At 42.0% G+C, this 24,223-nt stretch overlaps 1 protein-coding gene and 1 long non-coding RNA gene across 5 annotated transcripts in view; one reads left to right on the top strand and one right to left on the bottom strand.

The window, feature by feature from the left end:
- Positions 1–14,068, bottom strand: part of meis (transcription factor protein) — a 30,352-nt gene extending 16,284 nt beyond the window's left edge. Inside the window, 6 exon segments of one of the 4 annotated variants that reach the window (NM_001078475.1) lie at positions 3,104–3,250; positions 3,613–3,663; positions 5,021–5,077; positions 6,430–6,571; positions 11,126–11,424; positions 13,914–14,068. In NM_001078475.1, coding sequence (NP_001071943.1) covers positions 3,104–3,250; positions 3,613–3,663; positions 5,021–5,077; positions 6,430–6,571; positions 11,126–11,424; positions 13,914–13,925 — 708 coding nt within the window. In that variant the 5' untranslated portion in view covers positions 13,926–14,068. 4 annotated transcript variants of the gene reach the window in all.
- LOC113474599 lies at positions 14,056–22,259 on the top strand. Its single transcript, XR_003396293.1, has 2 exons — positions 14,056–14,635; positions 20,727–22,259. It is a non-coding gene; the product is annotated as an uncharacterized LOC113474599 (long non-coding RNA).
- Positions 22,260–24,223: the final 1,964 nt, after the last annotated feature.

Genomic DNA, 24,223 nt, shown 5'->3' with positions numbered 1-24,223 from the left:
TCCCGATTACGTAACGTACAAATTATACCACATGGAAATTATTCATTTAGTCATTTTTTCTCGACATTTTTGGCCATACCGCTAGACCCCTTTTTACATAGGATTTCTTTATACGCGGGTTTCGTCCATCTTGGATCTTATAGTGTTGTAAAATAAACACAACTCATGCCTTAGTGCGGCGATCGTGCCATTCGTGGTCGCCAATCAGTCTGTCGACAAACAATCGCACCTGCTCTAGTAAACCTGGTTCTTCCACGAAAAACTGCGTCCGTGGTTAAGTTTAAATTTGACGCTACACGAAACTGTGATTGTTTGCAACAGTTAAACGGATACGCGCAGAATTTAAATACAAACTGTGTTGTAAACGTCGCATGCAATTTTCTGCTGCAGATGTTAAACCGCGGCGATGAACGGCGTGTGTATATTCCACGATAACCTTGTTGTTGCCAAGCGTTATGCACTTCAAATTTATTGCTTACGCAGCTCCAAGTTATAAGAGGTGTACAGATTAATTAAGCTGACGCATCCTTGCTTTGAGAAGTACCCAATACCCGATTCGGGGTGCTAAGGAACAAGCTAACAGCATCAAAACACGGGTATGGGAGCAAGGGAGGCGCATTAAATATTAAGGAGCAAGTCTCAAAGATAGGTACCGATTCTCCCCCCACATATACATGGAGGAGGAGTTTTTATGTCGTGCAGGCAAATCTATGATTATATCGTACGAACAGCTCGTAAATGACCCTGTACCAAGCAGATCTTATCCGCCCTCTGCATTATACATTACGTTTACGCTCGTGGACCGGCGGAGCATTAGAAATTAGCGCTCTCCTTGGTGTTAGGAGGCGCCAAGGGCACCGCTGCCAAAAGAACCAGGGTAGTATGTTGTGACTGACAGTAGGGTTGCGCGGTTATTTGTTATAGATAAAGCGATGCCGACTCGCGCGACGTAATCATCAGCGGTCAATTAAAAATTAACGAGCCACTGCCGTATCCAACTAAATGTTTAGAGAGCAATTCAAATTTTAATGAGCGAAGATGCAATTATTATTATACTTGCGCGGTTGAAGAAACGACCTTACGCCGACAGTCGATTTGTTAGCATTACGATTTTAGGCTTTCCCACACCAAGACGATCGTGGCATAAACAGAATTAATATTAAACAAAAGGTGTCCCTAAATACTGGAATTTTTAAGCTATTTACCAGGCCTTTTGAGCATATGATTACTCGTACGGGACTTTGGAGATAAGGGTTAGAACTGTAACGCCGCCAAACATACCGTTTCGAACAGTCTGTACTATAATTATGTACTTTCATTTCAATATTTGTTTTAATTTTTCACGATCAGAAAAAACAAACATCGTTACGACGTAGGTCGTTCGAAGCAGACGTCACTCAAGATTCGCTTCTGAGGCGCCGAAGCCTCCCCACTCGAGAAACGACGATCACAAGGGTCGGCCGCTCTTTCAACATCGGGCAATTAATGATTATCGAGGCGGGAGTGGGCGGCTCGCAGCCCGGCCGAGTTTGCACAATCACCGAGCGCCGAGTTCCGCAAATATTGAAACATGTGTAACAATATCGCAGACCCAGACATCGAACTATCGCCGTATATGCCGTGAAATTATGCGACGTAATACGACTACGTGTGCATATTACATCCCCAATTTTCACGCTATCTTTCAGGGAATCCTTAAAGCGATTGCTGTCTCGGAAGGCAATCAATTAAAGCGTCTCCAAATATTCTCGAATTGGATGTTTCCACAGCCGTATGTAACAAGCCGTCGCTACGAGCCACGCACCGCCATTGCGCCCTTATCATATACACGTCGCTCCTTTCTAAAGCAGGCAAATGGGGCAAGAACAAGGGAACCGGGTTAAATGATAAGGATAACTGAAAACAGATTAGTAAATAGTAAACCATAGTGTGAAACACCGTCTGTATTATTTTAAAGGGGAGTTGTGACAATTATAACCGAACTGCACCATATTCGTACTTTCCCTTTCCAAGTTATTGTAGGGTGGGGGAAGATGGGACATCTTTTCATTCTATTTTGTCGTCTCGTTTGGTAGTAAACAAAGAAGATTCAAAGAATTATATAACGACTCCCATATACCGGTGTTGATTGTTTAAAACGCGAACAGGTTATTTGAATAATATGCGATAAAGGTGGCCCATCTCTCCCCCCCACCCTACTATATATTCAAAAATGTTTGGAATTATTTACTCAAAATTTGGTGCAAGACGCCAAACAGTTATGAGTTACGACTTGTCTGGTACGTTTTATGACGGTGTCTTTTACCCAGCGGTAAAAACAAAAGGCGCATGTTTGTCCGCCAATAAGCGAGCATAATTTATACTGAGACAGCGGGCCTGTCGTCTCCAGGCAAACGTATAGGTACGCAAGGAAACGTGTACACAGGCTAACTGTATGTCTGGGGATCGGCATTCAAACTTGCTGACGTGCATGCGCCGGCTTGTTTTGTCTGTCCTTACAAAATCGTGATATGTCAGCACTGAGCGTTGGTAAGTTTAGTCTTCGTTATTGTAAGGATTTCCACCAAGCACACACACCAGTGCCAGGATTTGTAATATTGCGTGTCTCGACGTTGCGCAGCTGTCAAGACTGGCGCGCAGATCAAAACAGTTTATTATGAATTTTGATGCGAAGGTATACACTGCCCTATAGCCGCGTCAACGGATGCCAGGGCAATCGAAGTTATTTTTAATTTTCGCTGGTCAAATACATGGGCTTTAAATTAAACGCCCTGTGACGTCCCGCGCTCGTCCAATTTACCAAGAGCTGGGTATTGACGCAGGAAACAAAGGAAAAGCCGATGATAAATCAACTCCCGACCAATCTTGACAGCTCCTGAAATTCCTAAGTATTCCCGAATCAGGTAAACCATGCGCGTCGCCATTTTTGATCGCAAAACTTAAACTCCGCGCGACAATTTATCTTCTATGCTATAAACTTGGCGTTGGAATTAAAACAGAAAGTCTGGACCCAACAAATTCTATATTACGGTCAAACGCACATATCCATTACTGTTATGAATTTTATTTAAAAAACGGTGAAATCAAAAACATTCTGTCTTACTTGTTCGGAGCCTGATGAGGTCGGCTCATTCGCTTCCAGTTTCGAGGGGACTCCCCCTTCCCGATCCTCTATGACCAGGTCAATGGGCATTTTTCCTTTTAGGCAGTTAATATACCTTGATGTGAAGTTCTGACAAAGTTCGTGAACCTGTTGCAGAAAGCAAATGTTGATGTATTTATATATGCGGGATGTTTTGCAATTGCTTTGGTGGTATTTTTGAAAGCAGAAGAAAAGTATAGGGCTCGGTGTGTAAATTGTTCTCAAATATAGTAGGTGGGGGAAGACGGGACGTTTTTAGCACATAATATCCAAACATCCTGATCCTGTTTTAAACAGTTAACAACAGTCTATGGAAGTCGGGGGGATGCAGTTTTATAATTCTTTGAATGTTCTTTGTTTACTACCAAATGGGACGAGAAAATAGAATGGAAAGGTGTACCATCTTCCCCCATTCTAATATATATAACACGAACATAAGGTTAAGTAAAACACAAGATATGTTTTCTCACCTTTTCTAACTCAAGCAGGTGGAAACGCAGAACCTGAATAGACAGGATCATCTGAAAGTGTGAACAAAATGTTACTAAAACAACTAACGGATTAGCACTAATGTAAACCGGTTACATAGGAACTCAATGCTATTAATCAAACGCCGTCGATTGACACGGTCGCTTTCCTAATTGGAAATGCGCTCGAAGTGATGTCTTATTTTACAGGCACGTCTTAATTCAACATCACACAGCCGGTTATACGTTATATCGTAATTTCTTACCGTTTGTTCGCCAACTAGTACTTGCAATAGGAAGTGTTTCGGCTATTTTACAAAGGTGAGCAGTCGCTTGCTCGTATTGAAAATGGTAGCAGTATACAGCCTGGCAGCATGTACCAGCTGTATACACCCATGTTTAAAGCGTAATGGTTTCAGGTTCACCTCCAAGTGACAAAACGGTAAAGGAATGGGAAATTGTACGGTATTTCCGTGTTGCAATAATTATTTCTTGCCATTAGACACTAGACAGTTGGTTATGATGTTGCTACTTTGTTTAGAATTTGACGCCAAAGGGCGCCTATATCGTTTAATTATCTTGTTACGTAATACTATAGTTCAGCCGCTTCAGTTTCTGCCTGTATTTGAATTATAGTTACTCGGTACCATGCGCTAAGAGTTTGGTTACTCGTTGGTGCGGGTACGATTTTGTCTGTTTAACATTTCGCCTAGGCTGTAATTCATTGTCACCGCCATGTACTATAGATACGCATTCCCCGAGCGTTGCTGGGCGCGTAAAACAAGCTGAGATCCCCATGGGCAAGCAGCATGGGCAGTGTTTTCAGAACCGAGCCGCAAGTGCGAGCGATGTCAGCGCAACCTTATCTACCAGCAACCACATAGCAGTGTTATGAACGGTCGGCCTTCCCAAAGACTACGATTACGTAATGGTTGCCAGCCGCGACGGGATGCTTTGCCAACCTGGCATTTCCACTCTCAAAGTGGCGACAGCAATCGCCTATGATCTAAGCATATTTGAACGTGTGGCGTATACCCTGTATCTCCATTAAGAAAATGGAAACTGGTGTTACCTAAACGTTTAGCCCGCCATTTTATATAACCCATAACGAAAAGTAAATGTAATTTAAAGTATACATTTTATGATAGGGGAAGACAGGACACCTTAAGCACATAGTATTCAAATATTCTGATCGTATTTTAAACAATTAACCGCGGTATATGAGAGTCGTGAGGATACGGTTTTATAATTCTTTGAATGCTCTTTGTTTACTACCAAAAGGGAATGGACAATATAATAAAAGGTGTCCCATCTTCCTCCACACTACTATATCATATCGCATATTTAATATTACAATTATAATGCCCGTAAGGTATTTACAAATATTTAAATAATGTTATTATTCACTTACCAGGTTGTCGATTTCGTTGTTGGGGTCGAAGGTGATTGGTCGGTTTTCGGAATGAATCTGTGACGTAAGCAAGTTTCAATATTGGTATAATTTTAAATGAATAACTGCAATGTAGGTGTGGGGGTGTTTTGGTGGACATTCTATTTTGGTCTGGCAAGAATAGCAGTGGTCAGAGTCGCGATTTACTGTCATTTTTGCAACCGAGCGAATGAACCTCTCTTTACAAGTTGCTGCTTAAAATAGGGTGGGAATGACTGCGTATCTGCCCGCCGATAAATTGTGTTCGCTCTCCCGTGAAATCTCAATTTGCGTGACGTGTTCGCGACGCCCGCTTCAGCAAGTTTTATGACGTAACAGACGATTAAATGCAATCGCGTAGATGTCACTCCGAGGTCATGGAGCGAGTGTGACGTAGCCGAAGGCGCGACGGCTTCTCCGAAGCGAAAATAATCCGCTGCTTATATGACCCAACAATGGACATTGTTCCGTCATCAAACGCCGCACAAGTACCGGGTTGAACTGCGGCTGAACCACACTCGAGTGTTGTGTACGGGCTAGTCGTGTCTCAGTCGCAATCAGGGGTGCTATCAAGAGGTCCTACTGGATAGCCCGCTGTACTCACACAAGCCAGCTAACAGTTACTCTACATCTAACACCCAAAGAGTGTTTTGAAGCGTTAAGAAGTCCATCCGCCTCTGGTCTTCAATACCAAGGGGTTTTTCGTCGAGATTTAATTTGGTTGCGCGCTCTCATGGAGCCTGACATACCAGCCCCTAAAGTAAATAATGTGGCCATCCTGCCTCTCACACACGACTGATAGAATTAAACTATCCGTGAAAGTCTATGCCAGTTTATGTCTTTGTACTTGAATAGTGTAACATTGAATTCACAAGCAACTTGTAACATTCGTGACAAATTTTAAATACAGTACTGTGAGGTAAAATGGGACACTTTAGCACATAATATCCAAATATCTTGATCGTGATTTAAACAATTAATAACGGTCTATGGGAGTCGCGAGGAAACTGTTTTTAATTCCTTGCATGTTTTTCCGTTTACTATCATTGGGAAAATAGAATGAAAAGGTGTCCCATCTTCCCAAACTGACTATATGTATTCAAACTTTTCACTGATAATTTAACCTTCGAACAGAAAAAACGTTCTATATACGCTTACTGAAATGCTATACTCAAGTTATATACACTTGGTCCTTAAGCAGATAAATGGAGTACGACAACTTCTAATATAAACAATTCATGTTAAAATGCTATTTTATGTGGGTGAGGTCCCGTGTTGTGGCACGCCATATAGGTCCTATAGGATTTAGGCCAAGATTGGCCCAATATCCCAAAAAATGTTTAAAAAATCTAAGAAAAAGCAGTAAAAAACTAGAAAATGTAGAAAAGTACCTGCTTAGCAAAACACGCAATGTCGTCGTTGAATGAATCGGAAGAGCATACGTCACCGCCTGTTACGCCGGGGTCACGTGGTGTACAGGTCGCTAGCTCACATTTTTCGAAGACCAGAGCCAGCAGCGGGAACAGGGGGTGTCTAAGAAGTAAGCACGTTTGTTTAAGAATAGAATTAACGCAGCACGAATTTCGTAGTACGCGGTGAGGTAATGCAAATTCTGCCTGCTGCGAAATGTTTTTCGGTTTCCCAGTATATACTATGTCGTAACTTATCGGGGGAAATGGCGTCAAAATGCGAGACGACGCGTTAAGTCATTTTGTTGTTTGCTGGTGTTAATATTTTTTTATTGAATTTTGAATTTTGATTGAAAGGCCATTTTTCGAAGCTTTATTTAAGAGACTAACACGGTAGCTCGTTACTGATACTGTTATAGGTCACTTTATAAATAGTTACCGGATGTTGGGGCAAAGTCTTACCGGCTTTCAATGGCCTTTCTCGCTCTATAGTGTAATCAATGGAAATTGATTACAATTTTTAAGTGTTTACCAAACAATCTACATTGTTACGTCAGTCTGAATCTGACCGCTGATGACGTCACTGCCGGTGCAGGCGCACAGTTCGCGTAGTTTCTCGCGCTGCACAATTGTGACGTGGACAATGGTGATTGTGACCCTCTTCGCGTCACAGATGAACCGCGAAACAAAGACTGACCGGGTCGAATCGAGGGACCGCCCGCCGCGAAATACACTGTTGTAAGGCTTGTTTGTACAAGCATGCGAATCGAAGTAAAATGGCGCTATACACATTCACACGACCCTTGAATTTATCGCTTCAAATCGACCGTCATCGACCCAGAACCCAGTTCACACCTGTACGAGCCGGCTTAGTCAACGGTGGCAGGTTCGTGAATGATTTCAGGCAGTCGTTGCTACTGCTGGTAATAAAAATGGGGCGGATATGAATTCCAAGGCCCTGCAACAAATCCATTGATTTTCCCGGTATCGACCTTCGCTGCTTTCTAAAATGATATTTCTCTGATAATGCGCGCTTTCGTCTGCTCGGTGCGCCATGTAAAAGTATCTCTGTATATTATCTTCTTCCAAGATTCGACGATCGAAGGATCGATCTGAGTCGTGCCTTCCCACGAAGCCCAGTCGCCTTTTATCCCTATCCTTGGGAAGCAGCACTTTGTACGAGCGCGGTGGGATTAGAAGCAGAGACACCGCCACTACAAAGCCCCTCACACAATACACAAGTCCCTAGGCGGGCCCCGCGACCAGTGATCCAAATTCCTACCAATATTCGTGATTGTACTGCGTAATTCATACGTCAACGTGACGTCTTTGACGGCGCCGATGACGGCTAATTTCAAACCGCTTTGATTGGGGTCGTAATATTCTCATTAACTCGTACGTCGACCGCTGACACAAATGTCACTAACTCAACCTAGCGTAGCGCAACCTGGCAAATAAGGTATTGCGAAATAAATACTGGATTACCGGAAAACGATTTTAAATTGGACAATAAAACTCGAAACCAACTGCCAGGGTTCAAAAGCCACTATAATTGGACACAGCCTAAGCTTTAAAAAATACCCAATGAAAGTGTATATAAAGGCCTATCTCAAAATTCCGCCTATCGATAATGTAAACTGTTGACAGACATGATAGGAGTGACGTAAAACAAGCAATTTAATGTGAAATTATACAACTGTGTGTCTATATTTATATATGAGGTTTTAACACGTTTAGATACCAGGTGTCTCTGTATTAGTTTTAGAGGCAAAACACAATGGCAGGCGAATAGCCCATTGACTTGGTTTGGGATAATGTTATTAGAATAGCATCTCTCATCGACGGATTTCAGCTTAACTTAACCGGAATCGCTGAATTTACATTCCCATGCTTAACCTCACGCACACTGGTGCGCGCACTTGATCGCCTGTCAGCCACGGGCGACTGAATCGTTGTGAATTTCGGCAACGTTAAGGTGCTGGGATAAATAAACACAGCTACAGGTGCGTCACGAACAAAAGAGATACCTTTTGCAGTTTTATTACGTCATATCGCACCGTTATAAGTCGCTACTGTTGGACAAAATTGGTAATGACTGTTTCCATGGTAACACGCAGTAAGCAAGGAACCTTAACTCGAATTGAAAGAGAGCTGACCGTAAAATCGATCACTCAACGCGCAGAGATAGTGATTTAAATTAAAAACAGGCGCAAAAGGATTTACTGCTAAAAACAGACTGCGGATCCAACTTTAAAAATTGTCAAAAACACTCGAAACAGAACTCAGTGGTATTTTGTTATTTTTACAGGGATATACAGCTAAAATATCGCCTAGAATATCGATTATTGATTCGTTTTTACAACTAAAAAAATGTTGATTTATTTTTACACTTGAAAAATAAGTTTGTTCAAATAAAAAATCATTTTCACAACATTAGAAACGCCTTGGGCGTGCATGGCTTTGGGTTTATAAACGTCACTATATATATTACTACAGCAGTCTGTTTTAAGTGTGTAATACGAATACAAAAACAGGCGTGCGTGCCCAATTCGTGTTTGGCAAGCGATCATTTACACAACGATACGGATGTTTAATTTCTGGCTTAGACGAAACACGCGGTTCGAATCCGAGATGGAATTGTATCCTTTTCCTGTTGCTTATAATTCAATGTACAACTTCATGCAGTACTGTGCGTCGTTCGTTAGCTTAATTTCAATTATCAGCATACATACTGTTTTTGATACAAACTTGAATATTGCGATACTGTAATAAGTTTGTAACAGTTTTTGTTTGGAATGAATCAATATGTAAAACCAACGGTTAAAAGCTATAAAAACTGTATATTTATGTTTAATATGGCGGTTTACACGGTAAACATTGTAAAACTCCTATTTTTCTTGTATCAAAAACTAGAAAATACTGTTGTCTTTTTTACAGCTAAATATACCATTTAGGAGCGATTAAACGTTATAGCTATTTAATTTAATATCAGTACAACAAGACCAGTTTAGTGTGTTATTTTTGCTTGGGTATACATAAAAAAAAAACAGTTTATAATATACATACAGCAGAGTGGGGGAAGATCGAACACTTTTTATTCAATTTTCTCGACCCTTTTGGTAGTAAACAAAGAACATTCAAAGAATTATAAAACACGTTTCCTCACAACTTCCATAAACCGTTATTAACTGTTTAAATTACGATCAGGGTATTTGGATATTATGCGCTAATGGTGTCCCGTCTTACCCCACCCTACTAAATAGTTAACTAACTTATTATTATACCGAAATAGAAAAAAATCCAACTACAGTAATTCGCTTTTATCGGTTCCCCCTTTTCGCATGTTTGTCGCTTTTATTCTGTTTGTAACCTACACCAACATGTAGAGAATAATTTCATTTGCTGACTATGTATTATTCATTAGCCGTGCTTCGTTTTCGCGGCCATTACGGCGAATTAATGAATTCCAAATGCGGGATACGATCTAAGATTCCCCGGTTCGACCGGGCGCTGATATTCAATTCTTTTCGCGAATTTAAATTTAGAGTATGGTTGCGTAACATACACTCAAAAGTGCTTGTCATTCGAGGTCGATCTATGCCTTGTAATTGGCAGCTTCATGCACTGGCGGTGAGCACGACAAGCAGTCATCAAGCATACACAAAAGAGGCGACGATTGGGTGATAATTAAATATTTAAAACTGCACTATCTGAGTGTGGCAATGTATCTGACAGGCTCCGGTAGCCCTGTCAAGGTATGGTAAATAGAGATGTAATCTGCGTCCAAAAACTCTAAATAAAGCATGCCAGTGCATAAGCACATGCTAGATGACATGTACGCTGCAGTTTTGACAGCTCACAGAACTCAAACCCAAGAGCTCGTGACCCTTCTTGAACCCGCCGTTGTTTACGTCGAGAAATGAACGTAAACAAGCGACCGCGACGCGAATTCCGAACTGCGGTTTTGAGTTCCGTGCCTTCGGGCTTTCGCAAAAACACAAAATCCTCATGTAATCGCATCGGTGGCTGCTTAACGCAGCTATACGCGCGGGAATTGTCATTCCGTCGCCATTTTATTAGCACACGACCTCCTGTGTTATCTTTCGACCGTGACATTGTGAAACTGATTTCGACCGTGTACTTGAAATGTCGCCATTTTGTTGCATGTCGCGTCACGAAAGTGTTGCTTCTGCTTTCGTGCAAATCAATTAAAACTTCGCATACAGCAGCCAAACTGTTCAGTCTATAACGGATTTTTGCAGACTGCCAGTAAGTCAATTACAATCGCAGTTTTTCCGCTATAAAGGTTAAAAATTAATGAACCCAACCGAGATAGAGATCTGGCTCAATGCTTCTGTCTTTTTTGGAGTCGAATACGCTTGTTTATTTACTCTGATTAGCATCACACAGTCCCCAACACCTAAGCATTAATAATTCATGCCTACCACCACTTCTCTGCATATACACGAACCGAAACGGCTAAACTGTAATGTCTGCACACGCTGTGACTTGGCCTGCCAATCAGACTTAGCTTAAACATGTATTTAAGAGATTAGAATTGTTTCAGGCTCAATCTAACTACAGGCTTCGGGCGGGCGGTTTCGCTAGCTCCTGGCGAACAGAGCAAATCGCGTAACGTTCAGGTATAACACGCCAAGGTGGTAATTTATGTACTTACGAATAAATGGCGTCCTTGTCTCCCTTCAGATTGACGCGTTCCGAGTCGCTTAATCTTTCGTCCATACTCGTAGATGAACCTGACGACTGCGTCGCATGCATAGTTGACATTGGATGTGCAGATCCAGGTGTACTCGCTGAGAAATGTGACATCGACGAGTGCCCGTGCGAAAGATGCCCGAGCTGCGGGATCGAGCGGTTCAAATCCCCGCCGTACAGTCCGCCCGCGCCCGATGACGGTTGGCTCATATCTCTTAGGTCGTTCATGCCGCCGAAGTGCGCCATTCCGTCGTCAAACTGCTTAAAGGAGAATAAAAGGTTTAGGCACAGGCGGATCATTACTGATTAACGTAACATTAAACGTGAAAGCGACGTAATGTCCTTGATTTACAGCCCGGTAACTGATTACACAAGAAGCAATAGCGTTTGCTGCCTTTAATCGAAATTAATTAAAAGACCAAAGTTGTCTGGGACAAACAAGGTATAAATTCAGAGCCCATATACTACACTGCAAACTAATATTGGCAGATTGTATATTATACTTACACATGTGACTGCTGCCATGCTAAACTTCAGATCCGTTAATTCTGGTGTAGTATGGCTACACTATCTCAAAATGTACAGTAAAACTAATTCAAATCTGAGTTAGGCACCTATCAACGATCTGAAACGAAAGCACGCAGGTCGACATTTAATCTCACTGCTCTGCAGGTTGCCAAGACTAGAAGGCTACATATAAGCCTTTTCTCTGCTGTCCGAATCACACTGACACAGGCCAGAGTATGCGTCACTGTGCCCAATACTACGACGGCTTCTTCTTTTCTAGCCAAGCGTGATAAAACGTGCTTGCTGGCCCTCGCTCGCCTCAAAAACAAACCCCGATGAAACTCGGCTGTTTTTCTATTTGCTCGTGGAATTTGCTCGCCTCCACCCCGCTGCCGATGCCGCTCGTTAAAGTTGACGAGCCGAAACAAGGTGCAGTAACCGGTAGCATGCTCTGCGCGCCGACTAAACAAACAAGCGGGCAGCGGCATTAAGACGCATGGCAAAGCGCCTTATGTAAACGAATCCAGTCAAAAGTCGGTTAAAAAAATACCGCTCTTTCGAAAAATACGACTCGCTCGGACAGCAGTAACAACAACAACAACATTTTAACAGCTATAGAACCGCGGCCACTCGCTTTTCGCTATTTCTCGATAGACGAGAGCATCCAGAAATGATACGACGTTCGCACCTCGCGTTCTGCCAGACCACGACGTAGGAAAAAAGGAGCCACTCGCTTTTCCACTGCCGTTCGTCGCTTGCGATTCGCCTAGTACGTTTTCTGGTCCAATGATTACTTTAAAACAAATCGCGCTCGCAGTGTATTGCATTGGACGGAAAATCAAAAGTTATCATCGTGGCCACCCAAGTACCATAGGTAGCGTTTTCTACCGACCTCAAAATTCCCCTTAAGCCCTAAATCCTTTTTAAACTAGCTCTTAAGAAAACAGAAACACATTTTACTTAAAACGGCGGCCGATATTGATTATTAACTTGCTTAGAAAGTCCTTTAAAAACCATAAATTTAAACCGTAAATTTTCCTACCGCGAGATGGCGGTACGCAGTAGATATCCTTTTGCAAGTCACGCTTTATATCTAACACCACCACCACCCTGCGCTGCCTGAATCGGAAATTAAGCTTCTTACACAAATAATCAGCAGCTCGTGCCGCCAAACTGCTACGTCATACGTCTTCGACAGCTCTGTTTCCTTTGAGAAATATTTCTTTCACAATGTGAACTGTTCTAGCCGTTCTAACCAAGTACCTTTTATCAAAACACACTTACAAACACTTCTGCGTATATATCTCCGGTTATATTTTCCAGTTTAGTAGACTTTTTACCGTTTTTATTATTTTTATAATCATTTAAAGTTAAAGTCCACCCCTGGTCTGTTTTCTAACTGCAAAGCTCTTGAGATATTTTATGTAAGTTTAGCAAACTTTAAGCCCCATAAAGTCAAGTAAAATTATGTTCCTGTGGAATTACATAGTTTATTTATTAAAACACAGATCGTCATCGTTTCTATTATTCAAGGCTGTAAAATATACATGGTGAACTGGTTTATTTCTATATGTATCCGTCGTATATACATTAAAACGCAAAGAAATTTAATTTTCTTCAAGGTTGGCGAAGTTCGATTCGCACGGATTATTTTATAATAAACTGTCTTTCAAACACGGCCGTGACATTCGCAATTTGATAATATTTACCCCAAGCCAAGCCCCGCTGGTTTGTCCGGGTTAAACCTAGGTTGCAACACGTCGGAGACAGTTCCAGACAAAGCGCTACGAGCCAAGGATAGCTGTAAAAATGCAAGTACAAACGTCCAAAGACCCGCGTCGAAATCCGGCCCTCCAAACCCGGGATTATCCAGCGAAGGTCGCTGCCCGGGACACGCTCCGCTACCTGTTTACTTAACTGCGGGATTACTCTGCCTTGTGTGTGGCACTACCCACCCAAGGCCATTACGAGGTGCGCCTCTATCCTGACGTCATGATCACGCGGGCCGCCGCTTGGATTCCGATTCGCAAGCCGCATAATTGCAACTGAAGGCATTACTGGATTCGGCGAACTGCCGAATTTTGGCTGATAAACCATGCGCAGTAAACCAGTACTTGAGTAATTTTTATGCAGCGTATGTTGTTGCTTTATCGGTTCATTACTTTTTTTGTGTACCTCGTAAATTGCTGCAGCGTATTTTAAAACGAAGCCACCGTAAAGAAAATACCAAAAAAAACAGTTACCTGTTGCGACATTTTTCTTTTCTTTCTTTGAATTTACTCCAAATAAGTTTTCAGTAGAGACAGTATTTCCCAAAAAGTATTTCGACACAAATCGTCCAAATATACAGTGGGTATAGTACATAAACTTTATTGCCTAAATATCCTAAAACCTATACATACAAATATATAATAACCTGCAAAAAGAGAATAGCCACGGACTAAAAAATACTCCGCAACTATTAAAACAAATATGCATAAGTTTTTGTCAAAATCGAAAACGTTATATCAACACTGTAAAACCAGCCCTCTGCTATATCTTTATTTCGCTGTCAAACGCTGTTGATTTGCTTGCCAAGACAGAACAGGAATTGAAGCCCATATTCTGTCACTGACAGCTCCCGCCTGTCAAATCATTGTTGTGCCTGCTACGTTACCAACTTCGTAAGAGGCGGTCTGAGCTGTAAACAAATAACAGTTAAACCCTTCACAGCGTTTATCAAACTGCGTTCAAATGTGCATTTTTACACAAGTATTATTTTGAACAGGTATGCTTAATTTAACATTGTTTTTTTCCTAATTTTGTGACCGGTTTAACCCGTGTTATTTTCTTTTTTTGATAAAAACTCTTTTGAATAACATGCGTTTAGACATATATTTTTTCACAACTTTTTTCATTGCAGCTACCCAAGCCAAAACGATACAGGAACGTCACAAAATGTATTCTGAGTAGCTATACCGAAAATGTAAGTCCTTTGTTAACTTATAAACCTCTGTATTCGTATTTGTATTTTTTCAAAAGTTCGGTAAAATGTTTTCATCGCGAACTTTTGTCTTGGTATGATAGGGTAGGGGAAGATGGGACACCATCTTTTCATGCCATTGTTACATTTTGTAGTAAGCAAAGAACATTCAAAGAATTATTAAACCGTATCCTCACACCATAGACCGTTTATTGGTTTAAAACACGATCAGGATATTTGGATATTGTGTGCCAAAGGTGTCCCGTCTCCCCCCGTAGTACTATATGTGTCCCTAATACAAGCGACCACTTTATCTAGCATTCAATTATAACAGAACCAACCACATCCAATTATTAATATTCGAAAATAATAATAATTTATTGCCTGCCTCGCGTTGGCCAAGCGAAATCTAAACGGAATTTTTCATATCCAGAACAATAAGTCGTTTTACTGAATCGTACTCCCCTAATGAATCGTTCATTGGCCTAATAACCACGCAATAGGAGCCAGGTTGCGTGGGCGACGCGCCGTACGTTACGACCTCGTAAAGCTTGATAAGTCATCATTATAACATGCAGTTATCGAACAACGTTGTATTGTAGCATCGCCCGCGTGCACAGATGATCGGCCAGCATTAGAACCCGGGGACGTTGAGAGGTCGCGGTTTTTTAATAAGACAAGCGCGGCAACAAAACGAGAATACGTTTCGAGCTGCGAAAGTTTAATTGCGGCAAATGGTGACGGGGTATACGACGTCTCGTCACGCCAATTAATTTGAAGCCTTTTTTGTTTAAAGTTTAAATTAAAGTCGTATGAAGTAAAGTTTTACTTATCCGAAAAAAATGGCGTGTATGATCACATGTATAACTCACCGAATTTTTAACGTTTATGGTTTACTTAAACGGTCGGATATGCAATCATTTTTTACATAAAATATGGCTTAGATTTGAAGGTATTAGAGCAAAGACAAGTTTAAGCAACCTTTTAACTGTTTTGTAAGTAATATGCGCATTTACAGAAATCAAAAACGCATATTTACAACAAAAACACTTACTAAACCCGAAATTGTAAGCCGGAAAAAAATACATTTATTTTTAGACATTCACCAGTATTATTTCGTATTAGCGCGTGTTGTATTACCTGGTACCGGCTAAACCTTAAGTAAGTCTCAATAATACTTCTTCTAAGTCCCGACATGGCTCCGAGAAATACAACTGACTCATTTCTAAAACAGTCGTTCGAGTGCTCGCGATCTTATTGTGCTGTATGTAATTCCCTGGTTCGCCCGGGATGCCTTGTGAACGAATGACGGTACGACTGCCAGAGGGTTACGAATGAGGCGCAAGCTGATAACACGGTCACAGTTGCTCGCCCGAACAAATGGGAAGCGAAGCCTGTGAAAGTGAAGCGTATATACCACCTCGACCCTTTAAGTCGTGGGTCGCGGCGTTGGATCAAAAAGCGTTAACAGAGAAAAGCGACAAAAGTATTCTCACTTTTAATGAAAATGTTCGGACTGGATTTGGAAAACGTTTAGTTGCAATATACCTTAAACGCGTACATGTGCGTTAGCCGTGTTAATTTTGAGACGCACTGAATGAGATTGAATGTAACTCAGCTTGCGCGGCGCTTGGAAATACAATTTATTAAATCCAGCAAACTGCTTGATAGGTCTTGTCGGATAAACTCCGAAAGCGCTCGATCAAACACTCGTGTATAGGAAGTCGCTCGCAGTAAACAGCACCTCGGTTGCAAGCGATTACCACAAGTTGAATCAGTTGAAATCGAACGGACGGTGCTTCGAAAATGCAAACGCTTTCTTTTTAACTAGAATATAGTAGGGTGGGGGAAGATAGAGCACTTTTTCATTCTGTTTTCACTTACCATTTGGTAGTAAACAAAGAACATTCAAAGAATTATAAAACCGTTTTTTCAGGATTCCCAAATACTGTTGTTAAATGTTTAAAACACGATCAGGATATTTGGATATTATACTGAAGTTGTCCCATCTTTCCCCAATCTACAACATAAAACTGAATGGTTCAAAGCTGTATTAGGATTACAGCGCTGTATTTTACTCCTAAATAAACCGCCGGGTCACCAAAACACGATCTTAGTTATCAATAATGTAGACGTTGGCACGGAAACATTTTTAAAATGCAAGCCAGGTTCAAAGACACACTACGAAGCATGTGTGTCTGATTTTAGTCACGTTTGTTCTATTTATGCGCCATCACCGCCTCGGTCCGGTATTCTCTGTTACGTTTTGTCTGGCTGTGCAGACTTGGAAACTGTGTGGTGAAATCCCTATGTTCTTTTACATTTTGACGCACGATTTTTCTTTATAAAAAGGAATTTTTTAAACTGTTAGCCCGTTCACTGCAGTGAGTAAAAAACAAAACTTTTGTTGAAACATTGCGTTTCCCAGAAAGTCGCCAATGCTGATTCATTTACTTCGAAGCACCCTTTGGCTCGTGCAGCGTAAGATTGTGTTGAAGAAACGCGCAACAATCGCTATTGTAAATCGAGACACTCCTTCTTCGGAAATCTAAAACAAGGCTCGAAGCCACGCGAATGAATCCAACGACTGTTGTGCCCATTGAAACTTCGAACCAGGAAACGTAATGACAGTTTGAGTGACGATTGGAACCGCTACACGATGCGACGTTAAAGTCGCTCGCCCGACGCCAGGCGTATGAATAGTAAGTTATGGATGACCTGGCCTGCTGGAGGAAAACGTGCCAGCATTTCTATGCGTTTGAATTGCTTCCTTCTATTGTGCACTTGTCACTGTTCTCTCATTTCAATCAAAAGCTTTTGCTATGGGCTTCATGTGCATTCCAAGGCAGAAATCCGAAGAGCAGACTGTCAGGAGTACCGACCCTAATTCACATGCATTCACGCGCTCGTTAAGGCTGTAGTGTACTGACATAGGAATCATAGCGCATATGTTGTGTCGGTTTACGTACCCGTTAATGTAATTAACAATTTCAAGTCTAACATAAGATATAGTAGGATGGGGGAAGACAGGACACCTTTAGCAGATATTATCCAAATATCCTAAAGGTGTTCTAGACAATTAAAAAACGCCTATGGGAGTCGTGGGAATACGGTTTTATAAATCTATAACTATACTTTGTTTACTACCAAATGGCAGGGGAAATAGAATAAAAGGTGTCCCCCAACCTGATATATTTAACAAGTGAAGAAAAATAAATGGCACGACCCAATAGTAAAACTTTTATGTCCGATTCAACTAGCAAACTCCACAGCTGGGTTTATACAGATTGCAAAACAATCTAATCCACTTTAATCTTAAGTATCAAGAAGAGATATATCTTTGTGCGCCGATAAGCGAGGTTACCTGACGCATAAGCATGATTAGTCGCCCCTCGTGTGGAGGCATTTTTCTTCCACGAGAAAGCAGGAAAGCTTAATTAACGTTTCCCTTTTCCAACGAAAGAAATGATATACGACTGCATCCTATAATGCGCCCCGCTCCGCCCTGTTAGCCCACCGTTTCCGAAACTAGGATGGAAACTGTTGGATTTTCTTCGAAAGCGGTGGAAACGGACGGCGATTGTCGTAGCATGACAATATAGGGAAACGTGCGTCGAATTCAGAGACAAGTTTTCTTCGAAGATCAGACTCGATCGGTATCTAGTAACGACTTCAATTGAAATGTCACCCGTTTACACAATTTTTAGAAATGCAAACTAGTTTCTCCAAATCGCATGCATTCTTGTTTACGAGACGCGTCACTGTTGCCCCGAAATTTTGAAACTGCTTTGAGACCGTTGTTCCCGAGCTTAATTATAGCGAACAGACTCCAAATATGGCGACCCTCTGAAGATGGAGATAGTAGCAAAGGTCAAGGGCCAACCCGCATATCAGTAATCTTACACTTCGGCATGCGAATCACAGCGTGTTAAATCTGTTCTCATTCGAAATTCTTCGCTCGTCCGCACCAGCAAAAGCTAATGCCCGAAACAACAAACACACAAGCCATTTCCTAAAATTTTAGCGACCTCATTCATGTACGTACCGCAAAGTCGATCGTTTTCGCGAAAAATAGATATAAAATTTGCCTGTAGGGTTTTGTTCCAACTGCGAGAGGCCTGCGTTTTAACCATGAGCGGCACCTAACGACCGCAAAGAGTTTGCGGTATTGCTTTTAAAGATTTAGAATTCGTATTACAAAAGACAGTGGTAGCGGTCAAAGTAAAAAACAAAGTCTTTGGCAAATGCATATTTTCGCCGAATAGAAATTACGAGATTAAAACTGCTCTAATGCATAATTTGTGTGTGATTAGTGGTTACAAAATGTTGTTTCTGCACATGCGCGACATAGCGGCTTATCCGTTCAACAAGTGTTGTGTACGCCTTGTAAAATCTGTTTCGAGCTAACAAGCGGGCAAATAACTGGCTTTCTGAGGTGTCAAGTGGGTGGCACAACGTGTATGGTACTCCAAACTGAAGTGGCGATTTCGGTCACACATCTCCGTTCTTTTGTGGCAGGTTTTCATGGAGAGCGATCGGTTACTCTCTCTCATAATCTGCGTCCACTCGGAACAGGTTGTACGTGTTTGCATTACACTGTTCCCTCGCAAATCCCAGGCCCCAAAGGCGGCTATGTGTCGATTACGATTTATAAAAAATAAAACTCCGCGTGTGAATTCGGTTTCGTTGGCGCTATGTGTCCACTATGCGAGGACCCAAGACAAACACTTGATACAGCCAGCCGGGTTATAGGAAGGTCAAGTGAGAGCTCTTCTGATAACACAAGGAAAACCCTCCCCCTAATTACGGCCGCGCAAAAGTAACTCTCGGTCAGTGTTCCCGAGCCGGTTTGGGCAAAATTTTACATTTCTTATACAGATAGAAAAATTAATTACTAGTTTTCCATAGGTCACACTTAACGAAAGTCGCCCTAAAATGATAACAATTTGCCGAGGGCTTCTTAAGATTCGATATAAGCCGCCGATATGTCAAAATCATCATATTGTATCAGATGCCGCGTCAAGCAATTGTTGTTACATCAACTATACCTGACACAAGCCACCGAGATATTGAGAATCTTTAAAGCCCATCACATAATTACACCGCAAAGCGTTTAACTCTTTGATGCCGCTTTAGATGCCGTGCACGCAGGTAAACAAGTAGAGATCAGGCCGCAACAAGTTATCGCCTGTTTTTAGGTTTTGTTTAAATGCTATCTCGGTATGGGTGGCCGTTAAGATAGGCTAAGTGGTGAAGCTTTATTTTTGCAAGGCGATCGCGGCGATAAAATTAGATGAAAGTAGCGTTTTTCTTGGTCCGACTCCGAGACAGGACGGCACGCCTCTTACAGCTGGCCTACCGCCGCTGACAATGTCATTCTTTCACCGTGATAAGAGATATACAAATTGGCTATCAGATACACCTGGGCAGGCTGTCAATTTTTTTCTACGAAATCGTGCAATGTAAACCGTGTGTACCGATCGCAATCGAAAGATTTTACGTTAATTGTGTGCCAGCAACTTTCAAGCCTCACCCCGAAAATATGCTTTAAATTTCCTAAACATTTTTTACGGAACAAAATCTTTATCGTTTTGTGGCAGACTTTGTCAAAACCCTGCAGCTACAAGTGCTCTTCTAAACGTCACGTATTAAAGTCTCGGGTCTGGAAAGCGCGCAATTCTTTTTCGTTCAATTTCCGTCTCGGTCGCGATTGCGTATTGAATATTCATCCAAATCGAATTTGAGTTTGAGAGCGCCCGTCAGATCATCGAACTTCGATTTATTTCTAATTCAATTTCCGTGCAGTTATAATTGCCAGAGCGTTTAGAACTTCGGGCATATGCGGCGCCGTTTAACGTCAAATTCCGTTATTAATGACCTGGCTTTGGAATATATCGACAAGGCACCATTAAAACGCGCCTACCCGTCAAAGGTAATGAAGTTATGTCTGTGAACGACAGCTTATGCAAGAATAGATTGTTACAGCCGCTCTAGCATCTCAGAAACTCGCGTGGCCAGCACCCTTCTGCGGCTCCCCCCACCCAGCAATTTAAACGTTTTAATCTCAACCTTTTTAATTCGTATTCTCTCGCAGACCGCGATTGAATTTGTGACGTAACATTAACGAGGTTCAAATCCACCGCAATTGGCCACAGATTTCAATCATATACGTCACAGTGATCACAACACGTCACAAAAACGTCGCGATTTCGGCCAATAGGTCAATAATTGACCTGTCGCAAACTCAATTCTGCTGCAGTTTGGAAGGTAAACTAATTATTTTGATTAACTTATTTTGCTATTAATCGGTTTTATTTTTGCGAATTTTCGGTTTGATTTCCGGCTTATTAAGCTTAGGGTTTGTGACAGCAACCTGAGCTTGGAGCTGCCTTTACTATTTTGAAACGTTACATTGGAAAACAAATTAACCATCGAAAAGCAGATATATGCGCGATAGGTGCCTGCCATTTTACGATTTCACGCCAGCGAGAACGAAAACAATGTAAAAGTTCCTTGATCGAGTTAAAACCACAAGAAAATCTTATCTGCTGGTCGGGTATCGCAATATTAGATACCTTTGTCGTGTAAAGCAAAGCTTGCCCTTACCGCATGCTATCCGCGAAAGAGTATCTCAACCCTGTCGCTAGCTGGGTTAATTAAGCAGATAAGGCGAATGCTGAATGCGGAGCAACAGCATAACCTTTCTGCAGCCTTTGCAACAAGGTGGTGCAGCTTGGCCCGCCTTATACCAAGTTCATTATAAACGTCGGGCGCGTGAGGGCCGAGCTTTTAATGGGTATCTTGTGTCGCTGTCGGATTAGTGTGGCGAAGATTGGCCGTGATAAAAACACGCCGACCTAAGCAGCACCTACGCTGGTATAAAGTTTTTGCATGCCGATTGCCGGCACCGTGTTTCTGAACGAAAAGTCATTTTCCCTTCACCCCTTGAAGGATTGGCTTTGCATGCCATTAGATATATAAAAAAATAGGAAATTGTATTTTTTCCGGATTCGTTGAACAATATTGACCAATATTCTCAGCAGGGTATATTGATAACGAAATTACTTGGCAATCCCATTTTGAAACACTTTGTCGACGAAAATGCGCCTTGCTAGCTATAATCGATACCGAAAGCTGTTTCGTTGCCGTTACTTTACACTTGGAGTGGCCGACTTGATTTAAATCGAGTTTACATTTAAAAGCATGTTTGGCCTTGACCTCCAAAGAGACAAGGACCCAGTCGCCATTTCGTTCCCAGTCTCTTCAAAATGTCCGCTTATTCAACGCACGCATTTAACACTTAAGTATTAAATTGTAATTGCTCATAAATTACAGTCTATAACAAACAAAATATTTGAAACAATTTTCATTGGACTTTCCTTCGCTTGGGAAATCCCATTCTTACATTGTCTTACATCAGCAGGTGTGACTCAAAAACAATTAGGTCGAATCTCGATAATTGACTGGCCGGGCGACGACGATCTGTTTGTCACTTTCCCTATTGTCACACCGATCGGTGCCGTGTTTATTTATGATTGATTGCAAACCGTGACAAGAGCGAGTGAAGATAGGGTCACTGTTAACAGGATTAGGCTCGCGCAAAAATTATTGCTTCAAAGCATCCAAGGTGAAGGTTAAGTACAGTTATACCACCACAATCTTCAGCATAATTTATCCTGATCATTTACATACACTTTGTCCCTTTTTTATATAAAAAAATACTGTTTAAATCTAGTTTCGACGGCCATAATACTTTAAACTTAACTTTAAGTAGTTGCTCATAGATTAATCTTTAAAATTGCTACTTTTTGCTTGATAACCATTGTTAGCGTACCTGATTGTACTATTCTATTGCCTGCAAATTTTCACTCGATCCACTGAGGTATATCCTTGGCTGTTGCACTTGTTCTCCGCTGAAAATATTCCGTCAAGTTGGACGTCTGGAGAGAGCACTCACAGCGCGATTTCACGCTGGCCATATTTGTCTCATCATATTTCGCTTTTCACGCCTGGGAATATTGTTTCCAATGCCGCCTTTGCGTCCACTTGCTAATTATGATCTACCAGCGCGCTGCACCTACTTGCCAAGCCGCAGTGACGCAAACAAATCGCCTCCGTCTACGTCAAGATGTCATATTGACAGCAGCCATCAGCGAGTACAAAATGGCGACCGGCGCGTCGATAAATGCCAGTTCTGCGCGGTGACATTTCCTTGGGCGGCGCTAGCTAATTTCGGCCGTATTTTTCCAGCTCCGGGCTTGATTACTAGGCGATTTAAAATAGCTGAATAAGCATCCGATTTCGCTTCAATACCGGTCACTTCGCACCATCTGATTTAACACGCGGAAAACACGCCAACGTTTCCCGCCGCAAGAAACCGGCACACTCAAACTATCTTGACATCACTCGCGCTGTAGAATACAATTCCAAACTGAACTGCTTCGACCGTTTCACGTCGGTTACCCCTGGCAGCGCTATTTAATCAAGTTTACAACTTTGGAAACTGGAGCCAGAGCAATTCTGGTCTTCCCTCCTACCAGAGAAAGTATCACTCTACAGGTCTTACTCCGTTGGTTGACAGACAACTATGTCACACGCTAAAACATTGCTTGAGCCCGTGGTGCTGGCGGAACCACATTCGACTTTTTCCCCCTTCGAGTTTTCGGGCAGAAAAGCGAGATTTAGGCGGTTCGACCCAGCTTTAACTCGCTCGCAGGAAGTTTTCCCAGACGTGCGTGTAGCAGCCGGCCCTATACACCGCTATTGCTTACTATCACCGCGTAATCGTGTTTATTGTGAAGCAACGAATTGCCCCGAATGCCTTGTCGTTGACATCATAATCTACACAGAAAACAGGAAGCAATCGGCAAGAGGTCGGTCCCATGACGTCATGTGGGACTGGTCAAAGCAACTATTACGTATTCTTGCCGGACAAACGTTGCGATTATGGTGGCACTGAACTCGTGGACTTTTCAACTTTGGAAGATTGATGCCCGGCTGCAAGTGCTTCGTGCCTGCGGTCTCAGCTGCGGACACACCGGCTAAATTTTGAAAGGTTTGCGCTATCGACTGCACGCTGGGAGATGTATACAGTTTTCGAGGCAGTAGGACACTGGTTGTAGTATGCTGTAATTACGTCAACTACCTAGTAAAATTCAATCGCGTGGTTTTTAGTGGAATGGATTCAACAGTTGGTCAAATATGGTGGTTTGAACATATGAACTTGAACTGTATTCTACTATGCCGTGAGACCTTTCCAAGAGCAGTTGCATACGTGACCAAATAGCAGTCTTCTGTACGAAGTACTTTACTGCGGCTGTACAAGTCAAATGCTTGTCCTTCCCAATAAGCAATACGTGGGAAAATTTCCGGCTGTAACCGGAAGCGCTTCCCGGCCAATCAGAAAGCCGGTTACAGGTCGAGACTGCGCGAGGTCATAACCTCAAACCGACGATACCAGACGATATACAGAATCGCAAGTAAATTGAAATATTAACAGGTGTAAGACGCGTAGTCAGATTTCAAAGGCACGCAGTTTTGGCCAGCTCCATATTTTGATATACAAGTTCTTGTCGGTAAATTACTAGTGCT

The sequence above is a fragment of the Ciona intestinalis genome, chromosome 10 (assembly GCF_000224145.3).
Source record: "Ciona intestinalis chromosome 10, KH, whole genome shotgun sequence".
NCBI classification, from domain to species: Eukaryota; Metazoa; Chordata; class Ascidiacea; order Phlebobranchia; family Cionidae; genus Ciona; species Ciona intestinalis.
This window is presented reverse-complemented; position numbering and strand designations above follow the sequence as displayed.